Source organism: Aquarana catesbeiana, linkage group LG04 (assembly GCF_042186555.1).
Source record: "Aquarana catesbeiana isolate 2022-GZ linkage group LG04, ASM4218655v1, whole genome shotgun sequence".
Lineage (NCBI taxonomy): Eukaryota > Metazoa > Chordata > Amphibia > Anura > Ranidae > Aquarana > Aquarana catesbeiana.
Window position 1 is genome coordinate 135,148,746 of NC_133327.1, and position 19,186 is coordinate 135,167,931.

General features: G+C 46.1%; 1 protein-coding gene across 2 annotated transcripts in view; it reads right to left on the minus strand.

Moving 5' to 3' along the window:
- Window positions 1-19,186, minus strand: part of KLHL30 (kelch like family member 30) — a 101,437-nt gene that overhangs the window by 41,315 nt on the left and 40,936 nt on the right. For both annotated transcript variants that reach the window (XM_073625698.1, XM_073625697.1), the window contains exon 3: window positions 77-242. In XM_073625698.1, coding sequence (XP_073481799.1) covers window positions 77-242 — 166 coding nt within the window. The remainder of the gene's footprint in view (window positions 1-76; window positions 243-19,186) is intronic.

The following is a 19,186-nucleotide window of genomic DNA, read 5'->3' on the forward strand; positions in this document are numbered from 1 at the left end:
GCAAGCAATGGTAACAATTCAAATGTGTAAAATAACAATTGGTAGCCTCATACAGTAAAGAGGGCTTTTTACTCACTGGTTTTAGGATTATAGTAGGCAAAGTTTGGTGTTGTTTTGTGAGGTGCATCATCATCATCATCATCATCATCGTCATCTTCCTCCTCCTCTAGCACCTTTCCACCTACCACCACTAGCACTTGCTGGAGAGATGCTGTGGCCAGCTCCGTATGTCCCTTTGTCACCTGCAGGTGCAGACAAAAGACTGCATAAAACCATGTGTGACCTTCTCCCCCCATTTGTCTAACATCTTATTATAACCTTTTCATTACCCTTGTCTATAATCCTGTTGCAGCATTTAATAATACATCTATAATTACCAGCGTTAGTACAGGTAACAAAAGACTCATAGCCGTGAGAAGTGAGACACATTTGAAAGGTGACAGGTGTGTGGAATATGACACGAGATGTAACTGATAACAGGTGCTGTGTGAGAAGAGATACAGTTAGGGAGATAAGTTAGGTGTCTGATGATAACATGAACAGGTGATCTGGGTAGCACAGCCCTGTGAGGTTATCCAGGTGTAATGTCTGTTGAAGTGCAAGAGCTGAAACTGATGTGTGATGACACAACTAACACAAGTTCAGCAGGTTAACACATCAGTGAAAGGTGACAGGTTACAACAGATTTAAGTCCAATAAGAGAAAGTAAACCACAAAGTGACCCAGGGTCAGGAGGCATAGACAGGTGATATGTGCACTCAACCTTTACAGATGTCAATACTGATGAGTTGTGAAAGGTCACCATAGTTCACAGCTTGTTTAAGTCACGTCTACGTTTCATCATTGTTAATGTAAAAAGTTTCTTCATAGCAGTATTTTTTTAATATCCAAAAAATTATGCTTACTGATATAAAAGTGCAATTCACCTGGAAAATATGGTATTCCATATGTATTTGGTGCTAAGAATTTAAGAATTGTCTTGTACGATAATTGCTTTATACTGTCTAACAAATCATTAATGTGCCTAATGAGTGATATTTATCTAAATTAATTTCTCGGGATCAGAGCTTTTGGTTAAATTCTTAGGAAAAAAGAAGTTAATGGTGAGTGGAACAGTGCCCCTTTAAATTGGTGGTCAGTAAAAAAAGTTCTGCTTACATTGGTGGCCAGTGGAAAAGTGTCCCTTACATTGGTGGTCAATTGGAGATGGGCTCATTTTACATTGGCAGTCAGTGGAGGAAGGACGCCCTTCCATTTGTGGCTAGCAATACAAAAATTGCTTGATACTGACTGTCAGTGGTGCTCAGTGTGGCCCCCTTACATTGTTTTACAGTTGGAAGAATACCCCCTAAGTTGGTGGTCAGTGGAAAGAATGTTGGTTAGGTTTTGCTACTTGATCTTGGTGCTGGAACTATGCAGCTACCACCAGACAGTGAAAATCATTTGGCCACTGCTTACTGTTCGGGGGGAACCCCTAGAAACCCCTGGAGGACTCTGGCTGAGAAAGGCTTCTTTACGCGATGAAACCAAAGAGGCCTGACTCCAGTCCTACAGCAAGAGGGATTTTACAGTCAGTAATCTTTTACTCTTAGAAGCAGGTCGGCCTTCATAGTTTTTTCCTTAATTTAAGCAGGCCATACATGGTCAAATTTCGAACAAATTTTCTTTTCAAAATCAGAAAATTCGTTTTTTTTGTGATCCGATGATGCCACCATTGATTTTTGAAATTTGGCCGACCAAGCCTTCAATTTCACCTCATGTTGCTACAGAAAAGAATAGCCAGGAATCTTTTTTTCTCTCCGTAAATTTTCTTTTCCTTTTACATTTCTCGCACGATTCTCCCATCTCCCTAGAAAATCGTTTGTTTTTCTAAAAATTTCCAACATGTCCGATTCCTCAAATTTGATTGCTGCAGCCCACTAATGGTGCGAAATTCGTACGAAAATTCTTAGATGCGATTTTCGAAAGAAAATTCTTTTGAAATTCGAACCGTGTATGGCCGGCATTACTGTTAGAACTTTTTGCTAGTAATTACCGTATATACTCGAGTATAAGTCGAGGCCCTAATTTACCACAAAAAAATGGGAAAAACTTATTGACCCGAGTATAAGACGAGGGTGAGAAATGCACAGCTACTGTAAGTGGAAAAGAGGGTCAACAATGCCCATTTGCAGCCTCACTGTGCCCATTTGCAGCCATAGGTCCCCCGAACTTCAAACTCGGTAGTTAAGGGTTCCTAGATGCCCCCTAGCTGCAGCCAAAATTTGGGGTCTCTGAACCCAAAGGGTCCCGAAATGACATTGCTGCAGATGGACACAGTTGACCGACTTTGGGGCCACATAGTGCTAAGAACCCCAAATTTGGTGTGCAAACCCAGTGGAACTAGCACCATAGGGGGTTTCTAGCTCCAAGTGGCCCCGAGATACAGGGCCCCAAAAATCCGTTCAGAAAATGTCAAGCACTTTTCTGCAGCAGAGAATGACATTTTCCAAACCTATTTTGGGGCCCCGTATCTCGCGGACACTTGGTGCTAGGAACCCCAGCTTTAGATATGTTATGGTACCAGTTCCACTGGGTTTGCACACCAAATTTGGGGTTCCTAGCACCAAGTGGCCCTGAGATACGGGGCCCCAAATTTGGTTCGGAAAATGAAATTTTTTGCTGCAGAAAAGTGCTTGACTCAAGTATAAGCGGAGGGGGGCACTTTCAGCACAAAAAAATGTGCTGAAAAACTCGACTTATACTCGAGTATATACGGTAAATATTCCTTATAATTTGCTTGGGTATCACTCATCTAGACTATGACTTGGTTCCAACTAAGACCATGTCATTGAAGATTGGACCGTTTTGTGTTTCCTCCCACCTCTTTAGTTTGAACTATTTACCTTAGTATCAGAAAGTTTTAAAGTGATTGTAAAACGATCGCCTTGTAAAACAACCCATTCAGTTTAAAATAGAAATGAAAGGCAAAACATTTTTGTATAAATATAAAAAAAAAACATTATAAATACCTTTTTTCCCTTTTTTTATAAGTGATCACATTCCCTCTGTTCTAAGCTGCATAAGTGCATGGGGAGGGGAAGCAGGAGCACACTGAGCTTCCCAGTAAATGGCTGTGCAGCGGGGCGTGTCAGAACAAGTTGTGATCATTGGAGGAGAGCAGGTTGAGTTCCCAGCTAAGTTAGAGAACTGACCACAGTGTGTTCTCCTGCTTAGTGTAGTCAGTTTTTAATAGGAAAGTAGAGGGATTGACAGGAACACCAGGGATTTCACATAAAGGAAGCAATACAAAGAGACCAGGATACTTCTTCATATCAGTACGTGGTACAGCAGGCGCATATATGGAATATAAAGTTTTGGTGGTAACAAACGCTATAAGTGGCAAGTAACAACCTGACATCTGTTTATAAAATTTTATTTTTTTTAGACAAAATTCAGGTTTACCACCGTTTCTCATGCTTTTTCAGCAAAGTGACAGTGCGGCCTTTTGAACCTATTCATGTTGCCTATCGTAAAAGTAGGACTACATGTTTATTTTTTTTATGTTATTTACCTTCTATACAGATCTCTTTTATTGTTCTGACATATTGATAATCAAATTCATTTACTAAGTCATGAAGCCTTGTAAATCAGCACTCCTTTAAATGATCAATAAACAGAGAATACTATACCATAAGTGTATTGAAATCTCCAGCTCAGTGAAGATTGGTATTTCAATGTAATACTAAGCTTACAGCAGATTTAGACTGCATACTGGAATCTCGCTTCAAAAAACGGACATGCCTCCAGTTATTTTGCTACCAGGTTCTCCAAGTGCTACATTACAGCTACAGATATGACTGTAGGAAGTGAGGATTTGCTTACCTAACTGCTTCCCTGATACCTTGATAGAAGAATGATTCTGCTCATTTGGAAGTTGGAGAGAACAGAGCTTTCAATTGTCAACATTTATGCTCCAATGAAACCCCAGGTAGCATTTAATCAAAATTTACAGGATACAGTGTTGTCTTTCTGTATTGTAAAAATTGAGAACGTTTGGAGTTTAGTATAACATGGATGGTAGTTTAGTGGCAGGGAAAAAAAAAAAAGCTCAGACGCCTAAAGAAGCAGTTTTTTTGAGCTGCTGGGTGTATGATGCCTAAATAATACCATTTAGGCTAAGGTGACCAGATTTTTCAAATTAAATCCAGGTACATATTTTTTTTTTTATTGGCAAATGGTAAACTATTTCATAAACATATTTTCCTCAAATGATATATACAGTTTATGTGCTATGTGTTTATGGAATGATTGTATCATATATACGTTATTTCTCACATTTCGTCGATAAATAAAGGTTAAAAAAAAATTGTGAATACAAATTGTTTTTTCTGATCGTAACACTTGAGCTAGATGCGCTGCCTGTTTAGTGAGAGTGTACGTTCATCCCATCTATAGCATTAGCTTTGTTGCGATGCTTGAATAATGGGAGGAGTTGGTTTCACTCCAATCAGCTACAGCATCCGTGCGCGCGCTGTGTTTAAATGGTGCCGGTCTATTATGGAGATCACGCCCTTTGACAAAGTCATAAGTGACGAAACGCGTCAGTGAATGCTCTCCATGATACCCGGAAGTGACGTGTGCGGGTCACCAACAGCTCAGGGAACCAGGAAGTAACCAGGCGCAGCGGTCCTAGTTAATGCAGGTGTTCCCTCGGTACTGGCAGTTGGCGTCTCCATCACGGTTTGCATTTATGCTCCTTTTACTATTTTATTCTGGTACGTTTATTTTGTAAGGGGGCCATGTTAAAGATTTAAATAAAAAGTTTAAATGGGATTACGCTATGTGAACCTTATTTTCTCTACATGACCCTGCTACCTTTGGTAACCAGTTAACCAGTGGATGTCCTTAAGAAGTGGAGGCATAAAGATATATTCTGAATGCTCAATTTTACCAGTTTTCTGGTGAGTTTATCCCCAAAGGGGAGTGTTTCTCTTCACGTGGTGACGATCTTGGAGTTTTGGTGTATGGATTGATTAACTTTCTTATCTCCATCCTAAGAAAACTTGTGTTTTCCTCACTTAAAGCCACTTCTATGGACTATATTTGTTCATTCATTTATCCTAATAATTAATGTGTACAAGAGATTGTTTCTAAATATCATGAGAAATTTAAAGTGACATAAGCACTGCTATGATGTTTTAAAGGTTGCAAATTTTTTTGCATTTTTTATTTTCATCATTTGTTTTACATATTTGCTCTATATTTAAGTAGCTGCTATTTAGGATTAAAGAACTACAAGGTGTAATATAGATATCTAAGATACCTATGAGTATTTATCATCAATAGCTCTGAGCGGTGCATTTTGGGCCTATTTGTGTGCACCTGTGTGTTAAAAAAAATACTGCTTAGAACTTTTTGAGATATGACTGCCAAATGTTATGAAGATAAGACAGAGAAAAAACAGAGTGCAGGGCTCAGGAGCGCACTACATAAAGTATGCAGGGCTCACCTGTGCCCATCTATGCAGCCCCACCAGTGCCCATCTATAAAGCCTCACCAGTGCCCATCTATGCGGGCTCACCTGTGCCCAGGAATGCAGACTCACCAGTGCCCAGGTATGCTACCTCACCTGTGCCCAACAATGCAGCCTCACCTTTACTTTTTGAGATATGACTGCCAAATATTATGAAGATAAAACAGAGTGCAGAGCCCAGGAGCGCACTACATAAAGAATGCAGGGCTCACCTGTGCCCATCTATGCAGCCCCACCAGTGCCCATCTATGAAGCCTCACTAGTACCCATCTATGCAGCCTCACCTGTGTCCAGGAATGCAGACTCACCAGTGCCCAGGTATGCTACCTCACCTGTGCCCAACAATGCAGCCTCACAAGTGCCCAGGAATGCAGCCTCACTAGTGCCCAGGAATGCAGTCTCACTAGTGCCCACCAATGCAGCCTCACCAGTGCCCAGCAATGCAGCCTCACCAGTGCCCAGCAATGCAGACTCACTAGTGCCCAGTAATGCAGACTCACCAGTGCCTAGGTATGCAGACTCACTAGTGCCCAGCAATGCAGCCTCACCTGTGCCCAGCAATGCAGCCTCACCAGTGTCCAGGAATGCAGCCACACCAGTGCCCAGTAATGCAGACTCACCAGTGCCTAGGTATGCAGACTCACTAGTGCCCAGCAATGCAGCCTCACCTGTGCCCAGGAATGCAGCTTCACCAGTGCCCAGGAATGCAGCCACACCAGTGCCCAGCAATGCAGCCCCACCTGTACCCAGGAATGCAGCCTCACCTTTACCCAGCAATTTAGCCTCACCTGTGTCCAGCAATGCAGCCTCACAAGTGCCCAGGAATGCAGCCACACCAGTGCCCAGGAAAGCAGCCTCACAAGTGCCCAGCAATGCAGCCTCATCAGTGCCCAGCAATGCAGACTCACCAGTGCCCAGCAATGCAGACTCACCAGTGCCCAGGAACGCAGCCTCATCAGTGCCCAGGTATGCAGCCTCACCTGTACCCAGGTATGCGGCCTCACCAGTGCCCAGCAATGCAGCCCTACCTGTACCCAGGAATGCAGCTTCACCTGTGCCTAGCAGTGCAGCCTGACCTGTGCCCAGCAGTGCAGCCTGACCTGTGCCCAGCAATGCAGCCTCATCTGTTCCCAGCAATGCAGCCTCACCTGACTCCAGGAATCCAGCCTCACCAGTGCCAAGGAATGCAGCCTCACTAGTGCCCAGCAATGCAGCCTCACCTGTGCCCAGCAATGCAGCCTCACCAGTGCCAAGGAATGCAGCCTCACCTGTGTCCATCAATGCAGCCTCATTTGTGCCCAGGAATGCAACCTCACCTGTGTCCATCAATGCAGCCTCATTTGTGCCCAGGAACGCAGCCTCACCTGTGTCCATCAATGCAGCCTCATTTGTGTCCAGGAACGCAGCCTCACCTGTGCCCAGCAATGCAGCCTCACCTGTGCCCAGCAATGCAGTTTCACCTGTACCCAGCAATGCAGCCTCATGTGAGCAGGGGATCAGAGAGGAGAAAAAAAACAGTGTTCTGACGAAAATGTCAGGATCATCACACGGATCCTGGGCAGGTGCTGAAGCAGAGGGAGGCATTCCGGACCCGAGTGCCACACACTCGAGGAGGGGGGGGTGTCAGGCCAGCGTCTCCCGCTGTGTCAACTTTAATTTGATTCACTGGACCATCACACAAGTCCCGCTTCTCACTGAGTGAGAAAAAAGTGTTTGATGAAAATGGAAATTATATGTCCAAAACATATGTATCTTGACTCCCCAAATGGTAATTATCAGTGTCACCGCTAAACGTTCAAGAAAAGGGGGGATGGAGCACCACCACCAATAACACTGAGGCTTACCAGAAAAAGTGGATTCAGTAGAACAAATGCCCCATGAATCAAACAGACTTGTTGGTGATTCTTCACCAAAGATAATAAGGCCCAGATGGATATAGGCATTGGTAGAATTGGGTAAAAAATCTTCTCACACGGACCACCGGTCGACAAAAAAGGAGGCTCTAAGATATATAAAACGTCTCATGGATCCAAACGTATAAGGCCAAAAGGGAATAAAAAACGCACATAGCGTGAATCCGCATAACACAAAATTTATTAAAAAAAGAAAGATTTACACTCACATTTAGAAGAGGTATAACAAGCGCTTGTTATTCGATAAAATGACGCAAAGGGAACAGCAGGCTTGACCCATTGTGTCATTTTATTGATTAACAATGGGCTTTATTATCTGTCTGTTTGATTCATGGGGCGTATGTCCTACTAAATCCACTTTTTCTGGTAAGCCTCAGTGTTATTGGTGGCGGTGCTCCATCCCCCCCTTTTCATGCACGTTTAGCGGTGGCATGATAATTACCATTTGGGGCGTCAAGATACATATATTTTGGACATTTCCATTTTCATCAAACACTTTTTTCTCACTCAGTGGACTCTTTCTTTGTTCATTCATTTTTTCTATTATTGCTTTTGAGTTTATAATAAGTTGTTCACTGTATTTTATGTGTATGGTATATATTGGTTTAATCACTTGACATTACTGCATTTATATGTATAGTATACATTGGTTTAATCACCTGATATCACTGCATTTTATATGTATGTTATACATCGGTTTAATCACTTGTTATCATTATTTCAATATTGCACATGTATACTGTTTGAAATCTTCACAATTATTCTAACTTTTAGAATAGGTCAGATGTGTATTAGGTCATCTATGCACTTTAGACTACCCATTCAAATTTTAAATTGTCACTAGCGCTGCACCATCACTTTCCCATTTTACTTTTTGCAATTGTCATTTGCGGTGCTGGCAGCTTCCCCCCCTTCTTTGGACAGCGCAGTATTTAGCACATTTTTTTCACTAGACAGCACACATGACCTGGCATTGGACAAGTGTGCTGTCTGTCAAAGGAGAAAACTTTGAAGACTTTTTTGATGGCAGGCACCCAGCTAATTAAATTAAAGTTGACACAGCAGAATCTGTTTGCTCAGTGGGCAATCTCTCCCCTGATTACCGCTGAGCAAACGGATTACATGTCTGTGGTGGTCTGCTGATGCAGCGCAGACATGGACACAGCCCGCTGCTCTCTATGGGGTTTTCGGATGGAAACGGACCATCCAATCAGATCCGCCAGACATATGGGGAATGGATCTCCCATCTGCCTGTTTTTAGTGAACCAGATCAGATGGTGACAGGTGTCAGCTGCATAGAGGGTAATGGATGGTCTGATTGAGTCTGCCTGAAAAACTGACAGGGGGACCCGATCAGTCCACCATTGTGAAAGGGGCCTAACACATCTGTGCTCTGTACCCACTCCACCTCCAACCCCCAGCACATCTCTGTACCCCCCTTCCCCTCCTCACCCCACACTTTCACCCCATGGTCACTTACCCGCATGTTGATATTCTGTGGTCAGCATCTCCCCCTGCACCCCAGATCACTTCTGTTGCAGTTCACTATGCAGTGGGGTGAGATGGGAGGTGGCGATTGGCAGCTCTGTGGTGTCCGAGGGCGGCGGGATCTCCCTGGGGCTTGTAGTTTTCTTCCCACTGTATACAGTGGAGAGGAGAGGGGCCTCTGACCTAGGCATGTATCAGCAAGAGTATACAAGCAGAGCGACTCACTTGTAAACTGAAGAGTGAAACTGATACCTGCTTGGGTCAGAGGCCCCTCCCCTCTCCACTGTATCCACTCGGGAAGAGAACTACAAGCCCCAGGGAGATCCGGCGGATGCCACAGGGCTGCCGATCGCCGCCTCCCACTTCCCCCCCACTGCAAACTAAACTGACAGCCAGAAGCAGGGGGAGATGCCAGGTCTTGGGCCCCCCGCCACCCCTCCAATCCAGGGACAGATCCGGGGACTCTGTTGAGTGTCCTCAATCCGGCGACTGTCCCAGGAGATCGGGGACGTCTGGTCACCCTAATTTAGGCCTCATGCACACTGGACATTTTTACAGCTACTCCTAGGGGTGTCTGAGGTTTTTTTTTCCTGCCTTTAAACTCCCCTGCATGCTAGCCTACAGTGTGTGTCCATGCACACAGACTTTTAGCAGCGTTTAGTGGCGGAGCCTTTAGAGGCAGTAAAAAAACACCACCAGTGCGTCTAGGAGCAGCAGAGTTTGGACAGAAAAAAGCACTTGATGCTACTAAAAGCTGCTAAAACGCACCTAAACATACCTAAAAGCTAGGCGCATTTAGCACTTGAGCAATCATTTATTTCAATGGGCAAAATAAATTCATTTTTGCCACGTTTTGCGTTTTACTGTGCCCAAGGGTCAAAATGTTCCTATCCTGAACGAGATTCTTCTGCGTTCAGGAGAGAGAGGTTGAACCTCACCTAACCACAGCAGCTACTAAACTCTACTAAAAGCATTTGTGTACATTGACACATTTTATGGCTTTTATGTTTTTGAGTTTGGGAGCTTTGGCAAAAAAACGCCGAAAGCTCCTAAACTTAAAGTGTTACTAAACCCACAACAGTAAAATCAGCCTGTGTATGCAGTAAAGCATGTTTGTTATACTCACTGTGGAACCTAAGGGGTTTATCCTCTGCATTGTGTAAAAAGGCTGTTCAATCCTGTCTCCTCTGATTATCTCCTTCTTCCACTAACTCCAATATATTTCCTGATATTTACAGAGCCAGGGGACAGGCTGCACATGCTCAGTTTGATGCATATTGCTAGCGAGTTTTTTTTTTTCTTTAGCAAGTGCATGTGATCAGCACAGGGCCAATCAGCACTGCCCAGACAGATGGCCAGTGGTCCTGCATTCTCATAGGATAATCATGGGAGAATGAAAACTCCTCCGACAAGCTTTAACCAGATACGCATAAAAGTCACAAGACTGCTCTAACTGCTGATGAAAAAAAGGTATTTAGCAGTTTATATTTACTAAAATAATTGCATGCCCATGTTCTGTGTACTGTGGGAGACCAGATATAGTGAATGCAGGTTCTGGGTTTAGTAACACTTTAAGTTTAGGAGCTGCTAGTGAACATGAAGCCTTATATAGGCACTAACTCCACCCATTACATCACTACAGGAAGGTAAATGTAGGCCAGTGTACATGAAGCCTTAGATACTTTTACAAGTGGTAGGCATTGTTTTCTGCAAAAATTCTGCTAGCTTCTAGGAGCGTTAAATAAACATCCTGTGTGCATGAGGCTTTAATGGCTAACTTACATTTTAAAAAAAGGAAGGTTCTGAGACTTTCTTTGTGTCTCTTGCTTTTGCTCTTTGTCCATCTTGTGCCCTTGCCTATCTACGACATCCTCGGCCTTTAGTCTTTATATTCATATAAAAAGGAAAGTCCACACTAAAGTTATAGTTTCCTCACTTTACTGTTCTCCTTTAGAGATGGCTTTGACATTAACATCACTTAGACATATTGACAGATGTCTTCGGCATACATTGCCATACAGAAAAGTGGACAAGCTGTAGCAGTCATTTGTGAAAGTGGAAAATTGCACATCGCTTATATGCCATCTTCCCATTAGCATCTCTTCTCCTTGGGGAGCATCAATGTTGGGACCCATCTCTCTGTATACTAGATTCTATAGCATTCTACTCTATTTAACCCCAGATTCCAAGGTGAAGCATCCTGCTCTGTCAGCTGAGATTAGCAAGGTGCTTTATGTAGCATACCATTCTCTCTTTCTATGGCACATTTTTTAACTCTACCCAGCCAGGTGTCACTCTCTTCATTCCCTCCCCATTAGTACTCACTCAGAGGGCTCCAACCTGGCCAATTAGGCTCTATGCATCTAGCTCACAACACCCTGCACGTCATTTAAGAGGCAGGACTGCTTCAGCTTCACCTACTGAAGACTGTACACTTCTCTAAAGACTTCAGCCCTGAGCAGGGCCCTAGCAGTGATTGACTACATATGTATAGCTCTGGGGTGTCCCAACTCTCTAGGCTCCTCTCCTGCTGGCATTTATATAGGCACTAACCCCACCCATGAGATCACAACAGGAGGGTTTTGTCTAAAAGGGTACCGAACACCCAATTACATAATTCCCTATTACCACACTTGGGACAGAGTCACCTAGTGGCAGACTAGGTAACTGCTCCTGATTATATGTATCTCTAGGCAAAACATTTTTTGTTTTGTATAGAGGAGTTTATAAGGGTTAGACCCTCTGTCAAGTTCTTATTGCTGTTTGTATCCCTACTGGGAAGATAAGACCATCTATATGTACTGGTGACTAATGTCACCAAGAAAGAAGAGTTTTTTTTTTTTTTAGGATAGTCCTAAGGAAAAAAAAGCTACGGGAAATCTCTCATTGTGGACACCTGTCACACGTGGTCACTCTGGGAGATTTCATCTAACCTCCTGATGCATCTCTGAGGCAGGAGGTGAAGGGAAATTTCCCCAATGGGAAAAGAACGCAGACAGCAAAAAACAACCTGGAAGAGATTTTAACCCCCCACACACACACATTTTAAGCCAATAAAGGATATCATTTAAAGCAGTATTAAACTCAAAAGAAAAAATGTAATATATTGCAGCTTACCAATCATTAGATATGCATTCGTTTTATTTTTTCGTTTTTTTTTCCCCTCTGTTTTCATCAGGTGATCTGGCCAGAAACACACCTCCTGTTTTAGAGTGCCCCCACTCTGGATGAAGGAGCACAGGGGGCACTTTTGAAAAGCAGCATTGTCAGTCTGGGGGGAGGGAGTGTTAAATGTAGTAGCAGATTTAGATACACTAGCAAACTGAAGTCAAACTCCAGCTCAAACTTTATATTTAGTTACAGCCACAGTTTTTTTCCTTTTGGGATAAAGGTTTTACATAAATACATACTGTACATAAGGTTTTACATTAACCCTCCTGGCTCGGGGTTAAATTTCAGTACCATTAGTGGTAACCCCAAGCCACACTTGGGACTGCATTGCAGAATCCTGGTTACTTACCTTGTCACCAGGATCCCGCGATGTCCCACTGCTGTGTCCTCCGCCGGATCATCTGCCCAATGATCTGTGTGCCGGGCTCCGTTCCCTGCGAGCGTCGTGATGCATGGGGGAGGAGCCCTGGTGACAAATTCAAAAAGTACACAATACATAACACATACAGTACTGTAATCTTATAGATTACAGTACTGTATGAAATCATTTCACATCCCTTTTGTCCCCAGTGCTTTGTCCAATGCCCTGCATGCAGTTTTATATTATATATACTGTTCTTTCTGCCTGGAAACTTGAGATTGTCCAAAGCAACCAAAAAGTGTCCCTTTACATCAAAAGTGGTTTTAGACCAGCTAGAAAACAGCGATAGTAAATTTGAACACTTGCAGAATTGAGCAATAGTGAATTGTGGGGAAATTCATTTTATTATTATCATTATTATTATTTTTTTATAATTATTTATAGTTATTTATTATATTATAATTTATGATTTCGTGTTTCAAACTTTATCATACCCGGGATATCTACTAGACTCTTGTTTGGACAGATTTAAGTGTGTTATTACTAAGCATTACAGTCCTACAATATAAAACGCCACATTTCTATGCAAAACAATGTACCACTTTGAGATTCAAAAATCTGACATAATCATACAGCCAGGGGGGGCTACTAAATAAAAGCTGATCACTGTAGGCACCCCTGTCAGTGTTAAAAGGTTTGTCTGATCCCTGTAAACTAATACATCTGGAAGAGAGCTTGTTCTTTTGAAGAACAACAGACTTAGTGGTTGGATTATCTGATGAAAATAGAAGAAATAAAGCCTAAAAAAGAAAACGAATTCGGACTTCATGTTTAAGAATTGGTAGGCTGTAATATAATAAACGTTAGGTTTTGGGTTTAATATCACTTTAAACTTCAAATGTTCTGCATAACTAAGAGTTAATATGGCACAATATTTTACTACTGAATTGAAAATAATGTTAATGGTTGTTTTTAATGCCAAACTACATCAGACCTTAGATAAGAGTTTTAGTTCATTACCATTTAACAATACTCTCACCAAGATTACAAATTTTGCTTTAGAATTTGTCTCCAGTAGAACTTTGGCATTTGCAATACTCCGCAAGGATACTGAAAATTGTTACCTGATACTTGCCATAATTCTCCTTTCTTACTTATCCAGGATTGGAAATTACAGTAAGTAACAGGTAACAGTTTTCCATATTCCTGGCTCATCACATCATGCTGTCCGATGAAACCCTAGCTTGCTGTTTTGCGGGTGCCATACACTGACATTTTGGTATTGGTCACCCAAGAAGCCGAAATTTCTCCAGTGGAATGAGCTTACACTTCAGCCAGAGGAGCCAAGTCCTACTTTAGGAAAGCTGAGTGGATTACCTTTAAAATCCCAGATGAGATCATTCTGATTTAAACTGCTGCACCTTTCCTTGGATCACTTGGTAACATAAGGAGACTATCTGCTTTCCTAAAATAGTGGATTCAGTCATGGTAAACAGAGTGCAATTTTACCATATTTAAAGAGCTAAAATCCTCCTGCTGCAGACTGGAGGATTCTGGACGACAAACTGGAAGAACTGCTTCACAGTCGTTATGAAAATTAGATGCTACTTTCAAACGAAATTCTAGTGAAGGTCGCAGAATAACTTTGTCCAGAAGAAGGATGCAAAAAGGTTCCTTGCAGGATAGCATTCCCATTCTCTAATGCCCTGTACACAAGGGCGGACTTTTTGACCGAACTTGTCCGTCGGAACGAATCCGTTGGACAATCAGACCGTGTGTGGGCTTCATTGGACTTCCGACGGACCTTTTCGGTCGAAAATCCGACGGACTTTAGATCTGAAACATGTTTCAAATCTTCCCACCGGAACTCGGCCGGACCCAGTTCCTATCGGGAAGCCCGTTCGTCTGTATGCTGGTCCGATGGACCAAATGCGACGCAAGGGCAGCTACAGCACCTGCCCGCGATAATGTTTCCAGCACGATCCCATCGCGCTGGTTCAGGGTACTATACATCTCACGCTCGCTGCAATAGGAAAAACACATTTTCTATTGCAGCAGGCGTGAGAAAGAGGCGACAATGTCCCTTAGGTCTGGTATGGATTTTAAGGGAAACCCCCTATGCCGAAAAAAACGGCGTGGGGATCCCCCAAAATCCATACCAGACCCTTATCCGAGCACGCAGCCCGGCCGGTCAGGAAAGGGGGTGGGGACGAGCGAGTGCCCCCCCCGAACCGTACCAGGCCGCATGCCCTCAACATGGGGGGGTGGGGGCTTTGGGGAAGGGGGCGCCCTGCGGTCCCCCCACCCCAAAGCTCCTTGTCCCCATGTTGATGAGGACAAGGGCCTCTTCACGACAAACCTGGCTGTTGGTTGTCGGGGTCTGCGGGCAGGGGGCTTATTGGAATCCAGGAGCCCCCTTTAATAAGGGGGCCCCCAGATCCCGGCCCCCCACCCTATGTGAATGAGTATGGGGTACATCGTACCCCTACTCATTCACCTGGGGAAAAAAGTGTCAATAAAAAAACACACTAGACAGGTTTTTAACGTAATTTATTAGGCAGCTCCGGGGGTTTTCTTCCGACTTTGGGGGTCTCTTCCGACTTCTCCGCTCTCTCCGGCCTCTTCTCCCGGAATCCGGTTCTTCTCCCGCTCTCCGGCCTCTTCTCCGCTCTCCGGTTCTTCTGCCGGGCTCCTCACAACGCTCTCTCCCGCTGTAATGCTGTGTTCACGGTGCGCAACAACTTATTTAGGCATGAGGCGTGGTCACCGGGTGATGTCACCCAGTGACCCCGCCCCTTATGACGGCACAGTCCCAGCATGCCACGGGACTGTGACGTCATAAGGGGCGGGGTCACCGGGTGACATCACCTGGTGACCACGCCCCATGCCTATATAAGTCGTTGCGCACCGTGAACACAGTATTACAGCGGGAGAGAGCGTTGTGTCAACATCGGAAGAAGAGAACAGGGAAGAAGATGACGGAGAAGACCGGGCCACTGCTAGCAAGAGAGCGGCAAAAGAGCAGAAGATAGCGGAGGAGCCCGGCAGAAGAACGGGAGAGCGGGAGAAGAACCGGAGAGCGGAGAAGAGGCTGGAGGGTGGGAGAAGAACCGGACACCGGGAGAAGAGGCCAGGGAGAGCGGAGAAGTTGGAAGAGACCCCTGAAGTCGGAAGAAGACCCCCGGAGCTGCCTAATAAATTACTTTAAAATCCTGTCTAGTGTGTTTTTTTATTGGCACTTTTTCCTCCATGTGAATGGGTAGGGGTACGATGTACCCCATACTCATTCACATAGGGTGGGGGGCCGGGATCTGGGGGCCCCCTTATTGAAGGGGGCTCCCGGATTCTGATAAGCCACCCGCCAGCAGACCCAGACAACCAACAGGTGTCGGGAAGAGGCCCTTGTCCTCATCAACATGGGGACAAGGTGCTTTGGGGTGGGGGGCCGCAGGGCGCCCCCATTCCCCAAAGCACCCACCCCCCCATGTTGAGGGCATGCGGCCTGGTACGGTTCAGGAGGAGGGGGCGCTTGCTCGTTCCCACCCCCTTTCCTGACCGGCCGGGCTGCGTGCTCGGATAAGGGTCTGGTATGGATTTTGGGGAGACCCCACGCCGTTTTTTAGGTGTAGGGGGTTCCCCTTAAAATCCATACCAGATCTGAGGGCCTGGTATGCTCTGCGACGGGGCTCGCAAGGTGTTAATCTCGCCGATAAAAGCGGCGAGACTGACTTCCTCTTCTAGTCCGTTATACCTCATCACGTTCAAAATGAACGGACTTTAGTCCGTGTGTGGGTAAGTCTGTTCATTAAGAAGTCCACCGTAACTCCGTCGAAAGTCTGTCGGGAAGACTGTCGGACCTATTCTGTCGGAAAGTCCGGTCATGTGTGCGTGAGTCCGTTCATTTGGAAAGTCCGCCGAAAGACCGTCGGGAAGACCGTCGGACCTAGTCTGCTGGAAAGTGTGTACAGGGCATAAGACGCTCCTGGCAGATGTAAAGGCAACTGGAAAAACAGCTTTTAACACCAAGAACCAGATGGATTTATCTTCTAACGGCACAAAAGTATACTTGTCAGGAGACTAGTAGACCAGACTGTGTGGACTGCACAGAGATAACCCAAAACGCATGTAAGTGAATAAATAATATTTATTAAAATAGGTGATAATTCAGAAAATACAAACAGTGCAAAACCAACACAACAAACCCACTACAAACAACAATATATACAGCAAGGGGCAATACCGGAATCACAGATGTCAGCCAGGCCAGGGTCATACACAGCAGGTCAGCAGGAACAAGGGATATACCAGAAACATAAACGTTTAGCCAAGCCAAGGTCATACACAGGAGATAAGCAACTGAACAAGGGCAGGTTAGGAGAGGGAGATAATGAATGGCATAGGATACAGGCTCAGGTTCAGGTTCAGATACAGGAGATACAGGTTTACAGGATACAGGATACGGGATAACAGGTCAGAGCGCAAGGAAGAAAGATACCAAGGCAAGCCTGTGAGGGCTTGCCGGGTATTTATAAGGCTGTAGTAATTGACCTCATGTTACAGCTGAGTGAAGAGGGTGCTGTTTGCTCCACACTGCCGGAGTGCACCCGCTGGTGGACACCGATACTACAGCCCAAGGATGCAACAGTGCCACCAGCAGGAGAGACCTCTTACTACAGGTCCCAGGTGTTGGAAGACACCCGCTGGTGGACACTGGTACTGCGATCCAAGAGACTGATAGCGCCACCAACGGGTAAACCCTCTCATGACAGTACCCCCCCCCCAAAGGAGCGGCCTCCGGACGCTCCAACAAGGTGAAATTGTCCAAAGTTCATGGCCTCAAACCGAACAACAGATGAGGGCACATCAGGCTGGGCATCGGGTACATCAAACTGGACAGTGGGTACATCTGAGAAGACAGCGGGCACATCCGAGCAGACAGCGGGCACATCCGAGCAGACAGCGGGCACATCCGAGATGACAGCGGGCACATCCGAGATGACAGCGGGTACATCTGAGATGACAGCGGGCAGGAATACACCAAGCTGGGCAGCGGGCACTTCAAGCTGGGCAGCAGGCACGGGCACTTCGAGCTGGGCAGCAGGCACTTCAAGCTGGGCAGCAGGCACGGGCACTTCGAGCTGGGCAGCAGGCACGGGCACTTCGAGCTGGGCAGCAGGCACATCAGGCTGGGCAGCAGGCATGGGCACTTCAAGCTGGGCAGCAGGCACGGGCACTTCAAGCTGGGCAGCAGGCACGGGCACTTCAAGCTGGGCAGCAGGCACTTCAAGCTAGGCAGCAGGCACTTCAAGCTAGGCAGCAGGCACTTCAAGCTAGGCAGCAGGCACAGGCACTTTGAGCTGGGCAGCAGGCACATCAGGCTGGGCAGCAGGCATGGGCACTTCAGGCTGGGCAGCAGGTACGGGCACTTCAGGCTGGGCAGCAGGCACATCAGGCTGGGCAGCGGGCACAGGCACTTCGAGCTGGGCAGCAGGCACATCAGGCTGGGCAGCAGGCATGGGCACTTCAGGCTGGGCAGCAGGTACGGGCACTTCAGGCTGGGCAGCAGGCACATCAGGCTGGGCAGCAGGCACGAGCACTTCGAGCTGGGCAGCAGGCACATCAGGCTGGGCAGCAGGCATGGGCACTTCGAGCTGGGCAGCAGGCACATCAGGCTGGGCAGCTGGCACATCAGTCTGGGAAGCTGGCACATCAGTCTGGGAAGCTGGCACTGAGACATCAGGCTGGAAGGCAGGCACTGGGACAATAGGCTGGAAAGCAGGCACATCAGACTGGGAAGCTGGCACATCAGGCTGGGAAGCTGGCACATCAGACTGGGAGGCAAGCTTCGAGACATCAGGCTGGAAGGCAGGCACTGAGACAACAGACTGGGAAGCTGGCACATCAAACTGGGAAGCTGGCACATCAAACTGGGAAGCTGGCACATCACACTGGAAGGCAGGCACATCACACTGGAAGGCAGGCACATCACACTGGAAGGCAGGCACATCACACTGGAAGGCAGGCATGGAGACATCAGGCTGGAAGGCAAGCTTCAAGACATCAGGCTGGGAAGCTGGCACATCAAACTGGGAAGCTGGCACATCAGACTGGGAGGCAGGCACATCAGACTGGGAGGCAGGCACATCAGACTGGGAGGCAGGCACATCAGACTGGGAGGCAGGCACATCAGACTGGGAGGCAGGCACATCAGACTGGGAGGCAGGCACATCAGACTGGGAGGCAGGCACATCAGACTGGGAGGCAGGCACATCAGACTGGGAGGCAGGCACATTAGACTGGGAGGCAGGCACATTAGACTGGAAAGCGGGCACATTAGACTGGAAAGCGGGCACCGAGACTTCGGGCTGGAAGGCAGGCATCAGGGCAGACTGGACAGCGGGCACATCAGACTGGGAGGCAAAGACATCAAGCTGGGAAGCAGGCGTCGAGACATCCAGCTGGAAGGCAGGCATCAAGACATCAGACTGAGAAGCGGACACATCAGACTGGAAAGTGGGAGCAGGTTGGGTTACTGGCAAGATGGTGTGGGTCGGGAAGAATTTTTGTTTCTTTTTTGGTTTAGCCCGTGCAGTTTTGTATGTAGGTGCAGGGCTGTAAGAAAAGAAAGTAGCTGGGCAGAAGGAAGACCAAGGAACTGTAGCTGGAGGAGGGTTTTGTGGGACTGTTACAGGTGGAGGAGAAGAGACAGGTGGATTGAAGGCAGGATAGGTGCTACAC